This window comes from Dromiciops gliroides, chromosome 2 (assembly GCF_019393635.1).
Source record: "Dromiciops gliroides isolate mDroGli1 chromosome 2, mDroGli1.pri, whole genome shotgun sequence".
In the NCBI taxonomy this organism is placed as follows: Eukaryota; Metazoa; Chordata; class Mammalia; order Microbiotheria; family Microbiotheriidae; genus Dromiciops; species Dromiciops gliroides.
In genome coordinates, this window is record NC_057862.1 from 462,035,991 (window position 1) to 462,056,917 (window position 20,927).

Consider the following 20,927-nt stretch of genomic DNA (forward strand, 5'->3'; position numbering starts at 1 on the left):
GAGGTAAATGTCATCATTATCAAGCCTATTTTACAGATGAGGAAATTGAAGCAGGGAAAAGTTTAAGTGATGTACCCAGGGTCACACAGCTAGTATCTGATATTGCAAGTAATCTCAGAGAGAAGGCAGTACAATTAAGACTGTCTTGGGGGGGGGGGGCAGCTAGGATAGAGCACTGGCCCTGGAGTCAGGAGGACCTGAGTTCAAATCCAGCCTCAGACACTTAACACTTACTAGCTATGTGACCCTGGGCAAGGCACTTAACCCCAATTGCCTCACTTAAAAAAAAAAAAAAAGACTGCCTGGGAAAGTCTTCTTTGAAGAAGCTAAGACCCAAAGAAAGCTAGGAGACAAAAATGACTAGAAAGAATTCCAAACAAGGGGGATAACCAATGAAAACAATAAATGTCCTGTGAGAAGAATTGACAGATGTCAAGGGATCTAAAAGTACATGGACAAGAGTGAAGTGTAAAAAGACTAGAAGAAAGGAAGAAGCCAGGTTTATAGGCAGGTAACATGGTCAGACTCACATTTTAGCAAATTCATTATGGTATTTATTGTAGCACAGTAATAGCTGAGTGGAAGATGAAATAGGAGTGACAGAGAACTGAAAAGGAGAAACCAACCAACAGGGTGTTGCAATAGTTCAGATGTCAGGAGATAAGGACCTGCAACCTAGTGGTTGCAGTGTCAAGAGTCCATTGTTGATGAAGGTGCAAAATGATACAAGCATTCCAGAAAGCAAATTTAAGTTATGAAAACACACACAAAAATACATGATATGCCCATACTCTTTGACCCAGATAGTGCCTTTTTAAGTATACACCCCAAGTAAGTCAGTGATAGAGAGGTTCCATATTTATACACAAAAATCTTTTAAGCAGCATCTTCTGTAGTTACAAAGTAATTGAAACAGAGAAGATGCCTATTGACTGAAAAACTGATAAACAAACTGTGGTACATTAATATAATGAACTACTCCTGTGCTACAATAAATACCATAATGAATAAAGAACAGCACTGAAAGTTTTATAAACTGATTGGTGCAAAGTGAAGTAAACAGAAGCAGGAAAAAATATATACATAATGACCATACATAAAACCACAGAACAATCTAATAAGTGTTGCAAAATTATTATGAACAAGCTTGCCCCCAAGAAGGGACATGAAAGAATACCTTTTCATACTCCTGGTTCTCCTGCTACCTATATATGGAAATTTCAATCTCTTTAGCAAGATCATCCTCCTTGGTCTCATCCCCTATTCAGGGATGATCTGGGCCTTCTCTTCTTTTACTGTATCTTCACAATTGCATAAATTTGCATGGGTTCAATTCTCACCTCTTTGCAGACTATGCCCAGGGCTCTACAGCTTTCACTCTAACTCCAGTCCCCCACATCACTAAATGTCTACTGGGCAATTTCCAACTGGATTTCCAGCTAGCATATCAAACTCAAAATGTCTAAAACAAAGTTAATCTTTCCCTTCAAACCCATTCTTATTAACTTGCCTATTTCTATTAAGAACAGTACCATCCTTCCCTTTACTCATTGAAACCTATCATTCTCTGGAGCAGCTAGGTGGTGCAGTGGATAAACCACTAGCCCTGGAGTCAGGAGGACCTGAGTTCAAATCTGGCCTCAGACACTGGACACTTACTAGCTGTGTGACCCTGGGCAAGTCACTTAACCCCAATTGCCTCACCAAAAAAAAAAAAAAGAAAGAAAGAAAGAAAAGAAAAGAAAAAGAAAGATAAATAAATAAATAAAAGATAGCTCAAGGAAGGGAAGAGATGGTTTCTAAAAAAGTTATTAAAAAAAAAAAGAAACCTATCATTCTCAACTCTTCCCTCTCCATCACTTCCAATGAGTTGCAAAGTTATGCCTTCATAATATCTCATTGATCCCATTCTCTCCACTCACAGGGCCACCACCCAACTCTAGACTTTCATCACTTCTTGCTAGGACTACTGCAGTTTCTTACTTTTTATTCCTACCTCCACTCTCCCTTCTGCCAAATCTGACTCAATGTGCTATAGCTCAATAAAGCACAGGTCTAACCAGGTTCAAGCAGCTACAGGGCTCTCTCTTGCTGCTAGGTTAAAGTACAAGTTTTCCTCATTTTTAAAACCCTTCACCATCTATCTCCACCCTACCTTTTCTGGGTGAGTGCACTTTATTCCCTTCACACTCTGAGCTGAAGCCAAACCCACCTGCTTTCAATTCAGTTCCTTATGACGCTCACCTCTGCCTCAGAGATACTTTAGCCGGCTAAAGGTCAGCTCCTAATTGAAGCCTATACATAATCCTCTATCCACCCATGTTCCTAGTGCTCTCTGCCCAGAGATGAATGTGTATATATTTTGTACTTATTTCTATTACTACGTGTTTCCCTCAGAGAATATAAGATACTTGAGAGTAGGTTGTGTCTTTTTATCCCAGGCACTTCCCACCGTGGTCAGCTCTTTTTGTTGTTCAGTTGTTTCAGTCACACCCAGCTCTTCTTGATCCCATTTGAGGTTTTCTTTGCAAAGATAGTGGAGTGCTTGGGCATTTCCTTCTCTCATTTTACAGATGAGGAAACTGAGGCAAACAAGGTTAAGTGACTTGCCCAGGGTCATACAGCTAATGAATGTCTAAGCCCAGATTTGAACTCAGGAAGACAAGATTTCCTGACTTCAGGCCCAGCACTCTATTCACTGTGACACCTAGCTGCACTGTGGCTGGCTCTAGAAAAGTATTTAACAAACACTTGACTGATTAACTTGGAGATACAAAGATGAAGATAAAATCTTGCTTGACTCAGTCACATTTGAGTATTTTCTGAGTCAATTCTGCTACTACTCAAAGTAACAATATCAATTGGACAGTGTCAATTATACCATTTTTGCAAAACATAAGTGTTGCAAATCTCTACTTAGAGAGTAAAAGTTATTACTACTACTATTACAAGCTTATATAAGCTTTTAGATGTAAAAGCAAATAGACTAGCTTTCTCTCTCTCTCTCTCTCTCTCTCTCTCTCTCTCTCTTTCGGCCTCTTCCGGTCAGTGGAGTGCCTGTTAGCGCAGGCTGTGGTGTAAAGATGGCTAAGTCTAAGAACCATACCACCCACAACCAATCAAGAAAATGGCACAGAAATGGCATCAAGAAACCTAGGTCACAGAGATACGAGTCTCTGAAAGGGGTTGACCCCAATTTTCTGAGAAACATGCACTTTGCCAAGAAACACAACAAGAAGGGACTGAAGAAGATGCAGGCCAACAATGCCAAAGCCATCAAGGCCCGAGCAGAAGCCATCAAAGCCCTGAGCACCAAGGCCTCCAAAGCCAAGCTCCTCTGGCACAAGATGCCCAAGATCCCCAAGGCCAGTGCCCAGCGTGCTGGCCTCAAGATGGCCACCAAGTATCCAGGCCCTAGGGTCGGCATCAAATGCCCAGGCCGCAAGATCACAAAACCTGCCTCTAAGGTTGCCAGGACCACTGACTCCAAGGCCGCCAAGTCTGCCGCCAAGGTCAGTAAGTCTGATCCCAAGGCTGCCAAGTCCAGCCCCAAGGTCACAAAGTCTACCATCAAGGCAGCCAAGTCAGATCCCAAGACAACTAAGTCTGATCCCAAGGCTGCTAAGCCTGCTGAATCCAAACCCAAAGATGCTGAGGCTAAAGCTGCAAGTCCCAAGCCTTCAAAATAGATGCTTCATTCAGGACAGAAGGACTTGTTTAAACCCTAAAACCACCCATTTTTCTCAGCCTGTATGGTTATTCACTATTTTGTACAAATAAAGGAAATGGTGAGTCATGAGGGGGAAAAAAAAAGGCAAATAGACTAAGGGCAGCTAGGTGGTTCAGTGGATAGAGCACTGGCCCTGGAGTCAGGAGTACCTGAGTTCAAATCCAGCCTCAGACACTTAACACTTACTAGCTGCGTGAGCCTGGGCAAGTCACTTAACCCCAATTGTCTCACTTAAAAAAAAAAAAAAGCAAATAGACTACTTTCAAGTCACGAGAAGTTTTACAGGTAGTACATATTAAGATGTAGATCATCATATATCTCCATCACAGATAGAAACATCTACAACAGAGATTCGAAAGGACAGGTAGATGCATTTCTATTTTGAGTTTTTAAAGGTTTAAGAAAATATATAACCAAATAATTATGCTATACTTTAGTAAGTTATTCTATTTGAAATTATACTATCTGAAAACATTGCTCTTAACGTTATAAAACACAAAGAAAATAATTAGGGGTTCTTAACCTGGAATTCCTGAACTCATTTTAATTTTTTGCTAATCAATTCAGTATAATTGGTTTCTTTTGTATGCCTATGTATTTTAAACATTTAAAAACATTCTAGAAGGTGATCAAAGATATCCTTAATATAAAAAAGGTAAAGAACTCCTCTAGTAGTACCTTAAAGATCTGTAACACTACAATCAGATGTGATACAAAGTTATTTCGCAAAGCCACAATCAGACACAATCTCTACACTGCCTTTAAATACTTACATTATCTACCTCACAGTGTTTTCATAAGCCAAGTTTTTGCAAAGATTAAAATACTACTTAATATATTGCAAGTCAAGCAATATAAAAGTGGAAGTTTAACTTTATTAGTCATTTTTATAAAACTAGTCAAGTGCTTTAAGAAATTGTATTCAGGGGCAGAAATTGTATTCTTGGGATTCTCAAAAGCCAAAATTCTACAATTTTGTGGTTGGTGTTAAATTATTCTGTTGAATAACTATGGATAGTATTTTTATTGCTTTAACAGGACCACCAAAAATTCTCCCAAGCCATTCAGTAATTAACTGAATTGCAAAGATGCTGCCTAAACATTGCAACAAATAAGCTATTGTGTCTCCATTCTTCTGATAAACTTACACTTAAAGAAAGTAAATACACATCCCTAAAAAAATTGATATTGAGGTTATTTTATAATAGACATACTATGAGAAGTATTCATTCTACAATTTTATCATGACATGCAATAATTTTAGTAATAGTACTTTTTTTTTTCTCTTCATGGAAATGAGGATTAAGTGACTTGCCTAGGGTCACACAGCTAGTAAGTGTCAAGTGTCTGAGGTGGAATTTGAACTCAGGTCCTCCTGAATTCAGGGCCAGTGCTCTATCCACTGTGCCACCTAGCTGCCCTGATAGTACTTTTTATTACCCCAATTATGCTTCAGATATTTAAAATAACTCAACTGCTTATTAAATATCTTGAAATTCTCTTGGCTAAACCAACTAACCAATCTAGGTCTCTGTTTCCATATTAGTAAAGATAATGAGATAATGCATAAATTACTCAAAAAAGCCATATATAGAATGTTATTATATTTGTAGTTTCTCCTTTCTCCAGTTCTTGCTAGGAATCTCCAGCTGGATGTCCCATAGGCATCTCAACCTCACTATTGGAAATATTTCTATTTTCTTCAATCCTCTAAATATCTCAGTATCTTTTTTTTTCTTTTTTTTTTTAAGTGAGGCAATTGGGTTTAAGTGACTTGCCCAAGGTCACACAGCTAGTAAGTGTCAAGTATCTGAGGCCGAATTTGAACTCAGGTACTCCTGACTCCAGGGCCGGTGCTCTATCCACTGCGCCACCTAGCTGCCCCAATATCTCAGTATCTTTTGAGGGCACACTCCTCCAGTTACTCAGGTTTGAGGCTCAGTCACTCTTGATTCTTCCCACTCCCTCATTCCTCATATCCATCAACAAGTACTATGTCCCAGGCATTTCAATAGGTACTTGGGAGAAAACTACAAGGAATGAATCAATACCTACCTCCCAAGGAGCTTCCATTCTGATAGGAGAGACAATAAGTATATATAAGTATATATAAAAACATCTGCAGGACAAATATGAAGTTAATAAATCCAAATATATACAAAGTAGTTAAACACAAGATAGTTTGAAAGGGATAGCATTAGAAATTAGGGAAAGAGCAGAGGGAAAAAAAACAAAAGGGGCTTCAAACATAAAATGGTGCTTAAACTGCATCTTAAGGGAAGGAACGGGAAAACACATTTATATAGTGCTCCTACTGTGTGCCAGGCACTATACCATGTACTTTTACAAATATTCTCTCACGGGGCAGCTACGTAGCACAGTGGATAAAGCGCCAGCCCTGGATTCAGGAGGACCTGAGTTCAAATTTGGCCTCAACCACTTGACACTTACTAGCTGTATGATCCTAGGCAAGTCACTTAACCATCATTGCCCACTCCCCCAAAAGTATCATCATTGTCACTTGCTGAAAAAATCTCTGTAAGTAGAAACCTGAGTTCAAATCTCCATTTGGGCACTTAAATCTCTAGGATTCCATTTATTCATCTTTAAAATGAAAAGTATTGGATTAGATTCTCCCCAAGAAGATCTTCTAACTCTAAATTCTACATCAGATTTTATTTCCCATATTCTTCATGTTAAATACCTATAAAATATATCACATAACATTATGTAAGGGTGAGCACCCCAGTTACTATGCTAGCCACTTACCTTTGTTGGCCTTTGTGCCTAAACTCATAGCTATGAATCTAAAACAAACTCTCAAAATCTGAAGAGTGAAGCAAGTGGACCTTAAGAGTTATTATATTACCACCACCATGTACTGACCCCCTTCAAAATGAGCCAATCTTTGCAAGAACTGATTACAACAACAATGTTTTAAGGACAGCAAGATGCTGCCAATTGACTCACTTTTGGTCCAGTGTAAATCTGGCATTGTTCTTATATTTTTGCCCAGTTAAGCATTTGTCCTGTGGCATTATTTTAATTACAGTACCTTTATGCTGGGTCAAACAGTTTTACAGGTGCAGAACTTCATCCCAATTAGGTTAGCATTACCTCTTAATTTATCAGAAATTTTTACTTAGGACTATTCAGACCAATGCTTAATAAATGCTTATTTCCCCAGGTCTGTCTGAGTCTTTGACTGGTTAGTATTCAATCTTGAAACAATAAAACAATCATCAAATGTTTTATATTTCTAAGTGGCCACAAATTTCTTTAATAATTTGTTCAAGTATTTTTCAAAGGATGGAAAATAAGCTGACAAGTTTATATAATTCCTAAGTCAGCTATTTTTGACCCTTTAAAGAGATATCTAATAAATTGAACGTGAGAGTCTTTAGACTTCTACATTTTGTGAGTTCTCTTGTATCTCTCCAACAATATCCATCAATTCCTTTATGTACCCTAGGAAATATACTGTCAGGCCCCAATAATATTAACACATTTTGCCATTCCTTTCCTTCTCTTATAACTTTCTACTTTCCCATCAGAGATGAATTTCTTATTAAATTATTAGTTTATCACAAAGCTACATTCTATTAAAATCACTACCTTTCATAATCTTACTTTATCAGCATAATCATACTTTATCAGGAATCTTTTCCCTTAATTGTCTTTGTCTTAATTGATATTTTCCTGTTACTTCTTACTTCCCCTGCAAGATTAATCTCTTCTACAACTTGACCTTTCCACATTTCTTCTCTAAATAACTTGATTCTGTCAATTCTAATAATTAATTTTTTGTGTCTTCCCTTCTTCTTTCAGATTTCTTATATAGTTCTAGGTTTGATCCATTTGCCACTAACCTTCCTATGGGAAAAAAAAATGGAAAATCATTACAAAGCATCTAGGTGGTGCAGTGGATAGAGCACCAGCCCTGGAGGACCTGAGTTCAAATTTGGCCTTTGACACATCCTAGCTGTGTGACCTTTGGCAAGTCACTTAAGCTCAATTGCCTCACTTAAAAAAAAAAAAAAAGCACATTTGTGATAGTGAAAAATTAAACTAATTGGCCAGGAATTTTGTTAGCACAAGCTATTTACGCAGTCTTATGCTTTCACTACAGCCCTTCTACACAAGTTACAATCCACTCCAATTCTTCACTCATTTTACAAATTCCCTACCCTTCTGTCTCCACTTTAGCCTTTCCAATTTCTATCCATTGGGGGGGGGGGGGGGCTAGTTCAAATTCCATCACCTCCCAGAAAGCCTCACCCCTATCTAGAAGTGACTTCTCCCTTTTCTGGGTACAGCTCTTACTTCATTGTGAGATTGTACACCTTACATTTTAAACTCGCTGTAGACATCTTACCTTGTTCCCCTACCCAAGAACAAGGACTATCTTTCATCCATCTTTGTATGGAGAAAAGGGACTATTTTTCATCCTTCCTAGAACTCTCAAGCATAATAGGACTCAAATATTTACTGATTATATTCCAAGTATCTGACATTTTTTAAAGTTACAAAATAAAACTTCTTTGGAAATAATTGTCACTTTAACAAACCAGTCACCTAATAATATTATTAACTGAATTTCAATGTCAACCTTGCTACTTCACTTATTCATAACAAGATGTCCATGATAGATTTCAAGGAGTCTATGAACTCTTTGGGGAAAAATTACATCTTTGTTTTAACTAACATCTAAATGAAATTTAGCATTTCCTTCAATTATGAATGTAGGCAACAACAACCTTCATGCTATCTTAAAAAATGAAAATTTAACTTCTCTTATTTTAAATGTATTGCCTTGTTACTATATCATGATTTTAAAAAATTATAATTGTATTTTGATATAATTGGCTTTCTCTGTAATCCTACATATTTTATTTTATCCATTTAAAAATATTATTCTAAGAAGAGGTCCAGAAGCTTCACCAAACTGCCAGAGAAGCCAATAACAAAAAGGTAGCTGGGGGGATAAGAAACCCTGCTCTAGACCATAACTTTTTCTGAAATCCTATTATAATTTAACGTATACCTCCCAAACCACAGGTTTTGATAGAAATAAGCAAAACCTGGCATGAGAGAAAGGATTAAGAAGGAAGAGAATAAGTATTTATTTGGCACCTACTGTGTACCAGGCACTGTGCTAATATGCACTTTTACAAATATTATCTTATTTAAGGCTTCACAACAACCCTGCAAGGAAGGGGATTATTCCCATTTTATAGCTGGGAAAACTATGGCAAACACTGGTTAAGTGACTTACCCAGAGTTAGATCTTCCCAACTCCAAGCCCAGTGCTCTATCTACTGCACCACCAGCTGCCTCTATGACCATCTATGTTGTTAAATTATTTTAAAATATAAAATACAGTTTGTTTTGAACATCTTGAAATAACTAAGCTATTATTTTGTAAGGCTTCCTTAGAACATCTGCCAGGTCCATTATTTCTGCCTTATAAATGAGCTAAAATAAAACTTTGGGAAAGTTAAAAAAAAATGTTAATAGTTTTCCAGAGTCTGCTTTAGCCTTGACCATAGACATTTCTCTTGCATCCTGTATCATCAGAATAGGCTCCCAGAAGGAGATATTGTTAGAACAAACTGGGTGTTAGACGGAGGAGTACAGCAAGTGACAAGTACACAATCAAGTGTGCTCACTCTTGCTCTCTCTCACATACATACATATATATATACACACACACACACACATATATACATACACACACACATATATACATACACACACACATATACACACACACACACACACACACACACACACACACACAAGAGGCTTTACGCCTCTTGCCTGATTTTCAAGGCTCTGAGTACACAGGTTTGTGATAACTATAGAGAAAATCAAACTGATTTCCATTTCTTTCTCTCTTTTTTTTTTTTTTGGGGGGGGGGGGGGGAATGAGAGTTAAGTGACTTGCCCAGGGTCACACAGCTAGTAAGTGTCAGGTGTCTGAGGTTGGATTTGAACTCAGGTCCTCCTGAATCCAGGGCCGGTGCTTTATCCACTGCACCACCTAGCTGCCCCTTCTGATTCCATTTCTTAATCGATTCTCTTTTTTTTCCTGGATAAATTACACTGATTGTTCTTTAATTTCTCTATTAAACTTTACAATAGTACACTAGTATCTCAAAAGTAACAATTGGGGGGGGGGGGCAATGGGGTTAAGTGACTTGCCCAGGGTCACACAGCTGGTGTCAAGTATCTGAGGCCGAATTTGAACTCAGGTCCTCCTGAATCCAGGGCCGGTGCTTTATCCACTGCGCCACCTAGCCGCCCCATAAGTAACAATTTTTAATAAAATATAGTCAAATGGGAAAAAGGAAAATGAAAAGAATCTATATCCCTTTTCAAAGCAAGTATGTTCTTTATTTAGGCTAAAAGCTACCTTACTCGATAACAAAACTGCCTTCATTCATTCAAAAATGTATTTCATCCCTTGTATGTGTACAGCACTGTCTAATATCTGAGAGAGATATAAAGCAATCAACTCAAGGAGTTTATAGTCTAGTTAGGGAGAATAGAAAATTTTTTTTAACTCCTATAGTGCTTTAATGTTTATAAAGAGCTTTCATGAGCATCTCTATGAAGTTAATATTACAAGTAGTATTATTCCCATTATGCAGACAAGGAAACTGAGGCTAATGGACAAGAACTAAGCAGACACTATCAGCATAAAAACTCATCTCTTGAATCTCCTGGACTCCAAAACTAGTGTTCTTTCCACTATACTAGGTTACATGTTGTACAATAAAACAGAGGAGAATGTGCAAATGAGCCATACAGGTAACATGTGGTACAAGAGCTCAGAAGAGGGAAAAAATACTAGAGGTCAGAATAGTATCAACAAGACTTCTTTTAACAACAAATAAAGATTGCATTTATATAGTGTTTTAAGACTTTCAAAGCACTTTACAAAATATTATTTCATTTTCACTATTTCATTTAATATTTCAAAACAACCCCTAGAAGGTAGGTGCTATCATTATCATCCCCATTTTACAGATGAGGAAATATGAGGCCGACAGATATGAAATGACTTCCCTAGGGTCACATAATTATTAACTGAGTCTATATATGAATTCAGGGCCTTCCTGATTCCAGGTCCAGCACCCTATCCACTTCAACACCTGGCTGCCTAAGACAGGCATGAGTTAGGCCTTGAAAAGAAGAGTAGGGATTTCCACTAAGAGAACTGCCAACAAGGAGCACAACATGAGCAAAGAAAAGAAAGGAAAAATGAAATGATCAAGGAAGAGATTTTACAGGGAAAGGTGAAAAGACCAGTCTCATCTGACAGAGGTATAGAGGGAATATATGATCAAAATCAAAGTTTAAAAGGTAGGCTGGAATTAGATTGTGGAAAGCCTTAAAAGGGGCCCAAGGAAAATCATGTGATTCAAAGCAGTGCGCAGCATATTATTCTGGCAACCAACTGCTGGATAAACTGAAGATGCTCAGAGACAAAAGATGGATGAACCAGTTGAGAATGTTAGGGGGAGGGGGCAAGACACTGACTTTAGGTGTAAAATATTGTATACATCAGATACAGTTGATCTAGTGGGTAGTTTTGCTAAACCACAATGTCTTATTTCTTTTTAATCTTTGTTACCAAGGATAACTCACTAGGTAAGGGAAGTATAAGTCATAGATTCAGAAATTAAGGTGATGTAAAAGCAAAACAACATTAAGATTTTTTTTAATTAGCCACAAAAAAGAAGTTACTCCACTAATCCAAGCATGAGGCTATGAGGGCTGCAAACAGTGTAGTTGCAATAAGAACAAAAGAAAAAGACAGAGATGAAAAATTGAGGAGGAAGAAGAGGACTTGCCTGTTCAAAAAGCATGATAAAATTTCTAGTCTGGCTTGACAGGGAGAATGGTTATCAGTGACAGCAGTTACCACAACATAGGTGCTTAATAAATGCTAGAAGTCTGAGAAATAGAATAGGCTGTCAGTTAAGTCAATTATGAGAAATATAAATTATACTGTCAATAACCAGGACAACTCTCTTCCTGTCTTCATGTCTCTATCCTTCTACTTAAAGTTGGAGTAAGCATTAGAATCAAGGCCATTTTATCATCTATCTGTGACATCCTGAAATGGGAATAAAAGAGGAGAGAACTAGGGAAATGAATCAGTTTGTAAACAATGAAATAAGATACTGGCAACAGAAGACAAGGCTCATCACCCATTTTTTAACCCACCTTTTAATATCTTCTATCCTCAATCTTACTCCAATAGTGGGGCAGTGACCCTGGGGAATCATGAAAGAGGTGCTCGTAGAAAAACTCTGGCAGTCTAAGACTAACTATAGGCTCAGATTATTTTTTGAGAAATGAACTCTTAAATTTGGAGAGTCTCATTATGACAATTTAGTCACCTGATGGTTTTTCTTTTGTTTGAGGTTTTCTGTGATAGCAAAGCATGAACACCAGTATCAACCAATGCCTAAAAGGGTTCCAATGTATATCTGTGAACAGACTGCCTACACACAGATTAAATCATTGTTCTTTTGAAATATTTCAGTATAAAAGTTTGTTTTTTAAAATTGTAATACCTAACTAAAAAATAAAAGTCAAGTATGTGTGTACACATACACACACACATACACACACACACACACACACACCCCACATTGTTTCCCCTAATGGAAAAACTTTTGACTTAAAAAAACAAATGTTTATCTTATCAGGTTACAAATTCAGAAAAAAAAGAGGGTTTTTTCCTTGACATTACAGTTCTGAAATCTGTAGTCCTATGAGTTACAAAGGCAATACAAAAGAAAAATTCAATTATCTAGCTGACCAACCAAATGATGGTCAGCTAAAAATTTATTTTGTTCCTCTCAATGACCAAAGGAGTCTACTGTAGATGGTATATTTTGACCTTGAAATAAGATGCTGCAATTTTACTACTCCTGTGTAAAGAGAGAGAGATTGAGATTTTATCAATCACAGAGAATAACTCTTCCCATTCTTCCTTTCCCCTACCACACAAATAGAGTAATAGTTACTGGGCATAACAGTTACCCTTAGGAGCTTTGAAAGATGCCTTCAGAAGGATCTATTTCCCACTCAATCCCTACACATTTTACTGTAAGTTAGCTGCCACTTAAAAGGTCCTGTATAGTACATTATATTAGGTCATGGTTTTTAAGCACGGGTGTTCTTTTTTGCAACAGCTCTGAGCCCTTGAAAGTGCTCAGAACAGATGGATGATCTGAACCTGTGGATGTCCCCACCTGTCTGAGAGAGCTGAAAGCTCAGTGGAGAGCAATTACAAGCAATATTAATGCCTTGGCAGACGCCACTGCAGCTTCTATAGTTAGTCCAATGCAGGACAGGAGCTAAATGAATAGCAAATTAGACATACTAGACACCTTCTCCCTGTCCCCGCCAAGTTTGTTTTTTTCCCTGGGGGAAAAAATGTACAACCCAGTTTACCTAAAAAGAATTTTAAAGGGGGGGAGGTGTGGGGGGAGCAAAGTAATTATTCAATACAGTCTCCAACAAACCTCCAAGAATATATAACTTAGATTTTGCACGAGAGCTGAGAAAAGAAGAAAGCTAATATAAACGTATTTCTTCGCTCTAAATTTCTAAACCAACTAATTTAAGTGGTATCTGAACCAAGTAAGACTGCAATGCGAAGCTCTACTACATTTATATTTCTAGAGGTGTTAGGGTTAATGAAATTCATGCTGGAATTGGCAAACTGAAGAAAAAGAGGACATTTCCTCAAAATCCACATGACAGAAACATACCATGGCAATGGCCAATCAGCATGGGATGGGTGTGGCAGGAGAAGGCAAGAACAGAAACAGAGGCCAGCTGCAAAATGTGAGGGGTGTGTTTGCCTCTGAAAGGAAAAAGGGGGGGGGGGTAGCCCGGGGACACAATCATGTTTATATCAAAGGAAAAAAGGTGAATATCCAATTAAGATCAGCACCCACATAACTAACTGAGCAGAGCTGATAAACATATAGCACATACAAATCCTTGTGCAGGCATTTTCCTATAAGTTAATGGTGTTACAAAAGTTCATTGTTAGAACTTGAGGGAAAGCTATAAATGGTGGGTAGTTTCCCAGGACAGCCCACAGAAGCCTATTTAATCCATAAAGCAGCTGAAACACTGTATCTTTGCCAAAAAAAGGAAACATCATTCCAACATTATTAAACAAAGCAGCATAGCACAGAAGCAGCACTAAATTTGTAAGCAGGAGACATAGGTTTCAATCCTGGCCCTGCTTTTGGACAGGATTCTTATAAAAAAAACCAGCATTTTCCCTCAGCAGCCTGTACTCTTCTGGACTTCATCAGTGGTCACCAGAATCTCATCATCCTGGAAGATCACATGAACTCTGAAATTCAAATCTCCTCAGTCCTCCCGAACCCTGGAGCCCGTAGGTCCCCTCTGAATAGGGGGTGGAGGGTGGACAGTGGAAAAGGCATCCAGCCCATCCATCTCTCCATTTCCTACCCTGCTGCATGCCTGAGGACTGGACTCCATCATGCCCCACTAGTGCTATGACTACTCCCCACCCCCCCAATTAGCTTCCTCAAGTCCTTTTGTGTGTTTTGTATTTCCCCCTCAAATTATAAATCTGGGAGAGCCGGGAGTGTCTTCTGTTTCATATTTGTATCCCTGACATTTAGCATAGAGCTGGCACACAATAGGTGTATAATAACTGTGGTTCTGTCCCTTCACTAGCTATGTGATCTTAGAGAACCATAGACTCAATCTCCTCATTTGTAAAACGTGTTCATTCAAGTTTCACAGGATCCTATGATCTTAGGATCTAAGGCTGGATTCTAGGAAACCTTGAACAATATAGGAATTAGGGGGGGAAAAAAGGTTCAGAACCCTGCCCTGAAGGTATCTGCACTCTACTTACTTTCAGAGATTTACTATAAGGAAGGGAATGATAATGATGGTCACAAAGAGTTAAAGAAGAATTTGAAGGAAGAAATATAAAGAAGAAAAAAAGGGACACATCACAATGATGATAGTAACAGTACTTATATAGCGCTTACTTACTGGCTTCTGTGCCAAGCACCACGATAAGTGTTTTTAATTATTATTTCATTTGATCCTCGAAACAAACCTGGAAGGTAGGTGTAGAGAAAAGTGGGGCAAGCAGGTCCAGTGGCTTGCCCAGGATCACACAGTTAAGTGTCAGGAGAGATTTGAACTCGGGTCTTCCTATCTCCAAGCCCAGCCCTCTCCCTCAACCTCTCTCTCCACTAAGGCACCCAGCTGACTTTGAAAACTTTAGAAAATACAACAAAGCCAATTTTTAAAATGTGAATACACCAGCCCCCCCCCCCGGCCTGCCCCCACCTCACAGAATCAAATCATCAAGTAGGAAAAACATGCTGTAAACCATAAAGTGCTACATGTGAACTAACTCCTGCTACGGTATCAACCCTTGAATCTATGGATTCAAGGCACTCCTAGGGAGGTGCCTGAGGCACATACAGGTTAAGTGCTATTCCACAGTGTCATACAGTTTAAAACTCAGGCAGGATTACAACCCAAATCAGTGTTCTTGACTGCAAACCCAATTCTATGAATGGAACAAGAAGCTCAGGTAAATATGTCCCTTGAGAGCAGGGACAACTTTCTTTTTTATCTCTGTGACTGGTATGTAGTATGTGCTTAATAAACATTAGTAGATTAATTCTAGCACTTAAAGAAAAGTAGAATTATAAAGTAAATAGAGGAGATTATTTTCACAAAAATACTAAGATGTTTAAATTTCTAATGTGGTAAATATCAAGAGATAATCCATATAAACAAAAGCTCTTTCAGGCATCCTCAATAATTTTTAAGGTGTAAAGAGGTTCTGAGACTAAAGAGTTTGAGAACCACTGTACTACATGAATCCTAAGGTCTATTCTGTCCATCAAATTCTGGGCCTACTAGCCCTCAAAGGAGGCATCTTGGTACAGTGACAAGAACACTGGATTAAAATGGAGCCGGAGTACCTGGGTTTGAATCTCAGCTCTGCCACTTGCTCTGCAGCTGTAGGCAAGTCATTTTACCTTTCTGGATCTCAAGAGTTTTCTCATTTGTAAAAGAAATGACCTCTGAAGTTCCTTCCAGCTCTAAGTCTATGATCCAGTATCATTCATTTTCCTCTCAAAGCAGGAATCTGGTTTAAGCAGAAATTCCCTATGGGTCAAGAGTTGGGTTGTCTATCCCATAGTACAGGAATGAACTAGACCTTCCTATTCAGCTATAATCAGAATCCTCCAATTATATTAAAAGTCATACCAGATTTCCTGTGACAATACTTATGCCTCAGGAGAAAAAAAAATCATTTCTTTATTCCTTTCATGCAATTCAAGTTACTGTCACTACACAGTGTGTGCTACACCAGTGCTATCCTGACAAATAAGTAGGACATTCTCCAAAGGTGTTGGGCATACTTCAGTCTTCACAACACATACTGAAATCACAACATTTTCACCAAAATCAAAATGTATAAACATATTTCTGCATACAGATCCTAGTTTACTGATATGACACTACCACAATGACAGCCAATCAAAATCAAATAACATTGCTTGATTGTTCAGCATAAGCAAAAGCTGCAAGGGCAGGAATAAAACATCAAACTATATAATTGTTAGTGCTTGAGAACACCAAGGGAACAGATGATAAAGGTCGATGAATATTATGAATGTGTTCTGCTTCTGCAGCAGCAAATAAGAAGGGGCAGAGAATCTACTATTAATCACATTAAATTCATTGTTTCTTCAATGTTACTACTGGTATTGTTCCTGAATACTCCCTCCTTCCTCAGTATTCAACTAAAATTGCAGAGACAAAGGAACAGTCTTTGGGAGCTGTAGACTGAACCTGATAACTAACCTCCAACACACATTGAAATGCTAACACTATCAAACAAGGTCCTGCATCCACTAAATTTCAGGTTAAGAGTTGTGAGAAAAACTTCCATTAAAAAATTTTAAACAAATGTTAACAACCAATTTCAAGATAACTCATTATATCCTTTGTCAAAACTTACGAAAAAGACTGGATTCTAGGACAATTAGCTACAACTCTCTAAGAAGTGTGATTTGACAGGGGATGGGGGAAAACATTAAAAAACAGAAGAGAAATTGACACTTCTACTAAGATCCTTATTAAGCTTAAACTTTAAAAAGGGGTCAGAGGCCACAATTATTAGATAGCCCACAATTGCTGAAAAGCAATGTGTCCTAATATATAAGATGCTTGCCTTAAAAGCCAAGAGAGGGGGCAGCTAGGTGGCTCAGTGGATAGAGCACTGGCCCTGGATTCAGGAGTACCTGAGTTCAAATGTGGCCTCAGACACTTGACCTGTACTAGCTGTGTGACCCCAGGCAAGTCACTTAACCCTCATTGCCCAGGGGAGGGGGAGAAGGAGCCACCAAGAGAATCTCAGCTAAAGAGCCACTTCTGACATGAAGTGGCTGTGTGACCCTGGAAAAATCACTTAACCCCCCTGTACTCTAGGCAACTCTCACCTAAAGACTTCAAACTACAAAAGGTATATTGGTAGAGGAAATGCCTCACCTGGAAATTTCAGTATACCAATGAAATCACTGGTCCCCCTCCTTACCCCTATCCCACAACTGTTAAGAATTCTAAAATCCCCCCCCCCAATCCAAAAAAAAATTTGATGTTCATCACCAAGAAAACCTTGGAAAAGTGTTCACTAGTTCAGTGAAAATAGCAAAAGAAAATAAGACTTTCTTTAAACCCATATATCAGAGGAAGGGGGAAAAGGAACTTAGGGTGATACAAAGAAACTATGGATAGGTATGGTAAAATAAACTACCCAATTGTTACAACTTCTGACTTAAGGTGTTAAATGAAGAAAATATAATAAGGCTGACTCTTATCCTAAATCAGAGTTTCTTAAATTTTTTCCACTCACAACTCCTTTTCACCCAAGAAATTTTTATGAGACCCCGGGTACATAGGTATATAAAGTAGGTATACATAACCTTTTACTGTTGTCAAATTTTTCATGACCCCATATGGGGCCATTACCCACAGTTTAAGAAGCTTTGTCTTACCTAACCTAAATAGTTATTGGGTATGTCAGAACACAGTTAAGTCCCTAACTGTTCTATTTAAGTGGCCAAGTACAAAAAGCACTGGATTTACAAAGACTGGCTGTATTGAGTCTCAGTAGCATCATTTTCCAAACTCCACTTAAACTCTCTGAATCTAGGCTTCCTTATTTGTAAAATAGGAATAATTAAAGCTTAAATCAAAACTCTCTATGCAAATAAGATATATCTTAAGTTATAAACACAAAAGATGAACACTGATAAACTGGGTTATTGATATCATTTTTTTTTCAAATTCTCTGCCCAAAAAATGGATCTTACTTTGTGACTACAAGAAAGAGGTCAGAGTGACACTGAAAATAAATTTCTCCTAATGGCAAATAAACATCAATTTTTTACTTTTTAAGAAATTATGTACTATTTCTCAGTCTAAATATCTATCAGTTATTGTTTATAGGTACCTGAAAACAAAAACACTTTTTGGCTTAAAATTGCCCAACTAATTGTGCAGTACATTGTACTGACACAGTTACAGTATTTCAGTGATCAAGGCATAACATAAGATTCGAAAAAAACTAAAACTTGCAGTTTGCAGACCAGAATATAAGAGGCAACATGTCTGCCCGGCCTTATTAAAATGACATCGTTGCTAAAAAACGCATGTAAGTCACTTGCTGGTGCTTGTCCCGACTCTCTTTTCTCTTCCCTTCAAAAAACTGCATGGAACACTACCAGCTCACAAAATGAGTACAGGAAAGGGGGGGGAGGAAGAAAAAAGGGGGGAAAAAACCATAAGGCTAGGCTCCACCAGTGGAAGGCGTTCCACAAGAACTGCTACAGGGTCAAAAGTTTACAGTGGTTTCAATTTCACCTTTTAGCAGCCAATCAGAGAACAGAGGCTGCACGCTGACCCTCGGGCGGCAAATGAACATTAACTCCTTGGGTACCAGGGTTATATACATTCTTTCTTTATGGATTGTGTTTTGCTTCTCAAATCCCAACACTCCCTCCATTTGGAGAACGAGGGGGAAAAATTAGGCTAAAGTCACATTTTTCTTCAAGGCCATATTTTGCTAAACTATGTATTTTCAAAAATAGGCATTCAAAGAGTAAAAAAATATCGAAAATAAACATTTATTCTTCACCACATACTGTGTGTGTGTGTGTGTGTGTGTGTGTGTGTGTGTGTGTGTGTGTGTAGTTTCTTTGCCATTTCTAGGAGAAGAAACATCACTAACTACTTAGTATTAAGACAAATAACATACTTGGGGCAACAAAACTAGTTTATTTACAAAACAGTTGTAATTCTAAGAACAGAGAACTGATGCATTTTAAGATAACACCACAGTATAGTTTGGTTGCATTTCTAGTATAAAACTCCATTAGCACTGCAAACACAGGGTTTCTGGGCAATTTTTTTAAAATTAGTTTGACTTCCCATGCAACATTTCAATACAAACAAGTAAACTAGTTTGGTATTTTTATATTGTACAGGGACGAAAGGAATTGTCTAAAATTTAGAGATAACTCTAAAAAACGCTATCAGTCATTTTTTAAAAAACAACATTGTGTACCTTCTCTCCTACTGGTCACCTACTTTTGTAGGGGAAAAAACTAGAAACAGAGATGTTCAAAAAGGGTGGAGATTTGGGGCACCTCAGGTGCACCATCATGGTGATGGAAAGGATCTTCCCTAGAGTAGTCCCAAGATAGCCCAACTCCAGTTGTACAGAACTCCTCCCCATTCCCTCCTGCACCATCCTCTCCCTCTAAAGGCAAAACTCAGATTGGATTCAGCATGACTTCTCTCACTGATGAAAGATTATCTCCACCACTGACTCCTGTATCGCCTACCATAATCTAAGACACTGATCACTGTTTCTTCAGTCCCCCTAACCCAAATGTTTTTGCACCAATTCTTAATTACAGCTCTGACCTGAAATATGAAAAATTAGGCTCAAGTTCCCATAATGAGGACATTAAGGGGGTATCTAAATGCAAAGCCTCCACTTCTTCACAAACTTCCTCAAACTCCTGTTATCTGTCTGCTTTTAGTTCCTAGCCTAATTCTGAACTGTTCTCAAAGGGATCTTGAAATCATTTAGTCCATTCACCCTCATTTTACAGATGCATAAAAATAAAGGCCAGGGAGGGAAGTGACCTGCCCCAGTCTACAAAGGCATTGAGCAATACAGCCAGGACTGAAACCTTCGTTTTCTCCCTAATTCCAGTGTTCTCTCCATTCCACAGCCTATTCAGTGAGTATGACACTTCCTCTCCCGGGGCCACAATTTCCTCTTCTATAAAATAAAAGGCCTGGACTGGATTTTTCTCTAAAATTCTAAGATTATAATTTTTGTCCACTAACAATACCATTACAAAATTTATCTTCATTTGTGATTGATATCACTGTCTGTCCTCCCTCTAGCTTTTGTTTATAGACTTATTCTTCATAGAAGCTAACACTCTAAAGTACTAAAGGTATTCCCCATTTTAAAGAAAGCCTGAAATTAATCTTTTATTAATGAAAATCACTCCTAATTTGTCCACTTGGTAGGTTTTCTATAGACTTAAAGTTGGATATAACCCATCCACAATCCAATTTCTCTAACACAATATGTTGGCTACATTTGAAACTGAATTAATTGCTGGCAAGTAAGCAAAAGAGCACTACTATACACAACATTAAAAGTCTGTAATACTACTCAAAAATTTGATTGCTTTCAAAGGCAACTGTTGGCACAGCAGATAAAATGAATTAAAAACCAACCTCTGGCACTAACAAAGTGGGCAAAGTCACTTAATCTGTTTGCCTCGGTTTCCTCAACTGTAAAATGGGGATAAAAATAGCACTTATCTGGCAGGGTTGTTGTGAGGATCAAATGAGATATTTGTAAAAATTGTGTTTAGCACAATGCCTGGTCAGTAGTAGATGCTACATCGGAAAGGTCCCTTTCCTTCACCTCTACATAAGGAATGTTTACACTAAAACTACATTCTCATCAATCAAAATGATCATTTCAATTCTAAATAAGCAAAAGTATGCAAATGCCAAGAATCTGCAGTCACCATTTTCCAAAATTAATGCAATTGGGGGC

At 38.0% G+C, this 20,927-nt stretch overlaps 2 protein-coding genes across 5 annotated transcripts in view; one reads left to right on the forward strand and one right to left on the reverse strand.

The window, feature by feature from the left end:
• The window catches only part of NCOA3 (nuclear receptor coactivator 3), a 206,826-nt gene that overhangs the window by 123,915 nt on the left and 61,984 nt on the right, over positions 1-20,927 (reverse strand). The window lies entirely within an intron of this gene.
• LOC122743898 (60S ribosomal protein L29-like) lies at positions 3,043-3,717 on the forward strand. The gene has a single exon (XM_043989122.1). It carries the CDS (start codon positions 3,084-3,086, stop codon positions 3,687-3,689), a length of 606 nt encoding a protein of 201 aa, XP_043845057.1. The 5' UTR covers positions 3,043-3,083; the 3' UTR covers positions 3,690-3,717.

Excerpts from the sequence above, each read along its gene's own strand:
- LOC122743898 (XM_043989122.1), top strand. The coding sequence starts at position 3,084 with ATGGCTAAGTCTAAGAACCATACCACCCACAACCAATCAAGAAAATGG.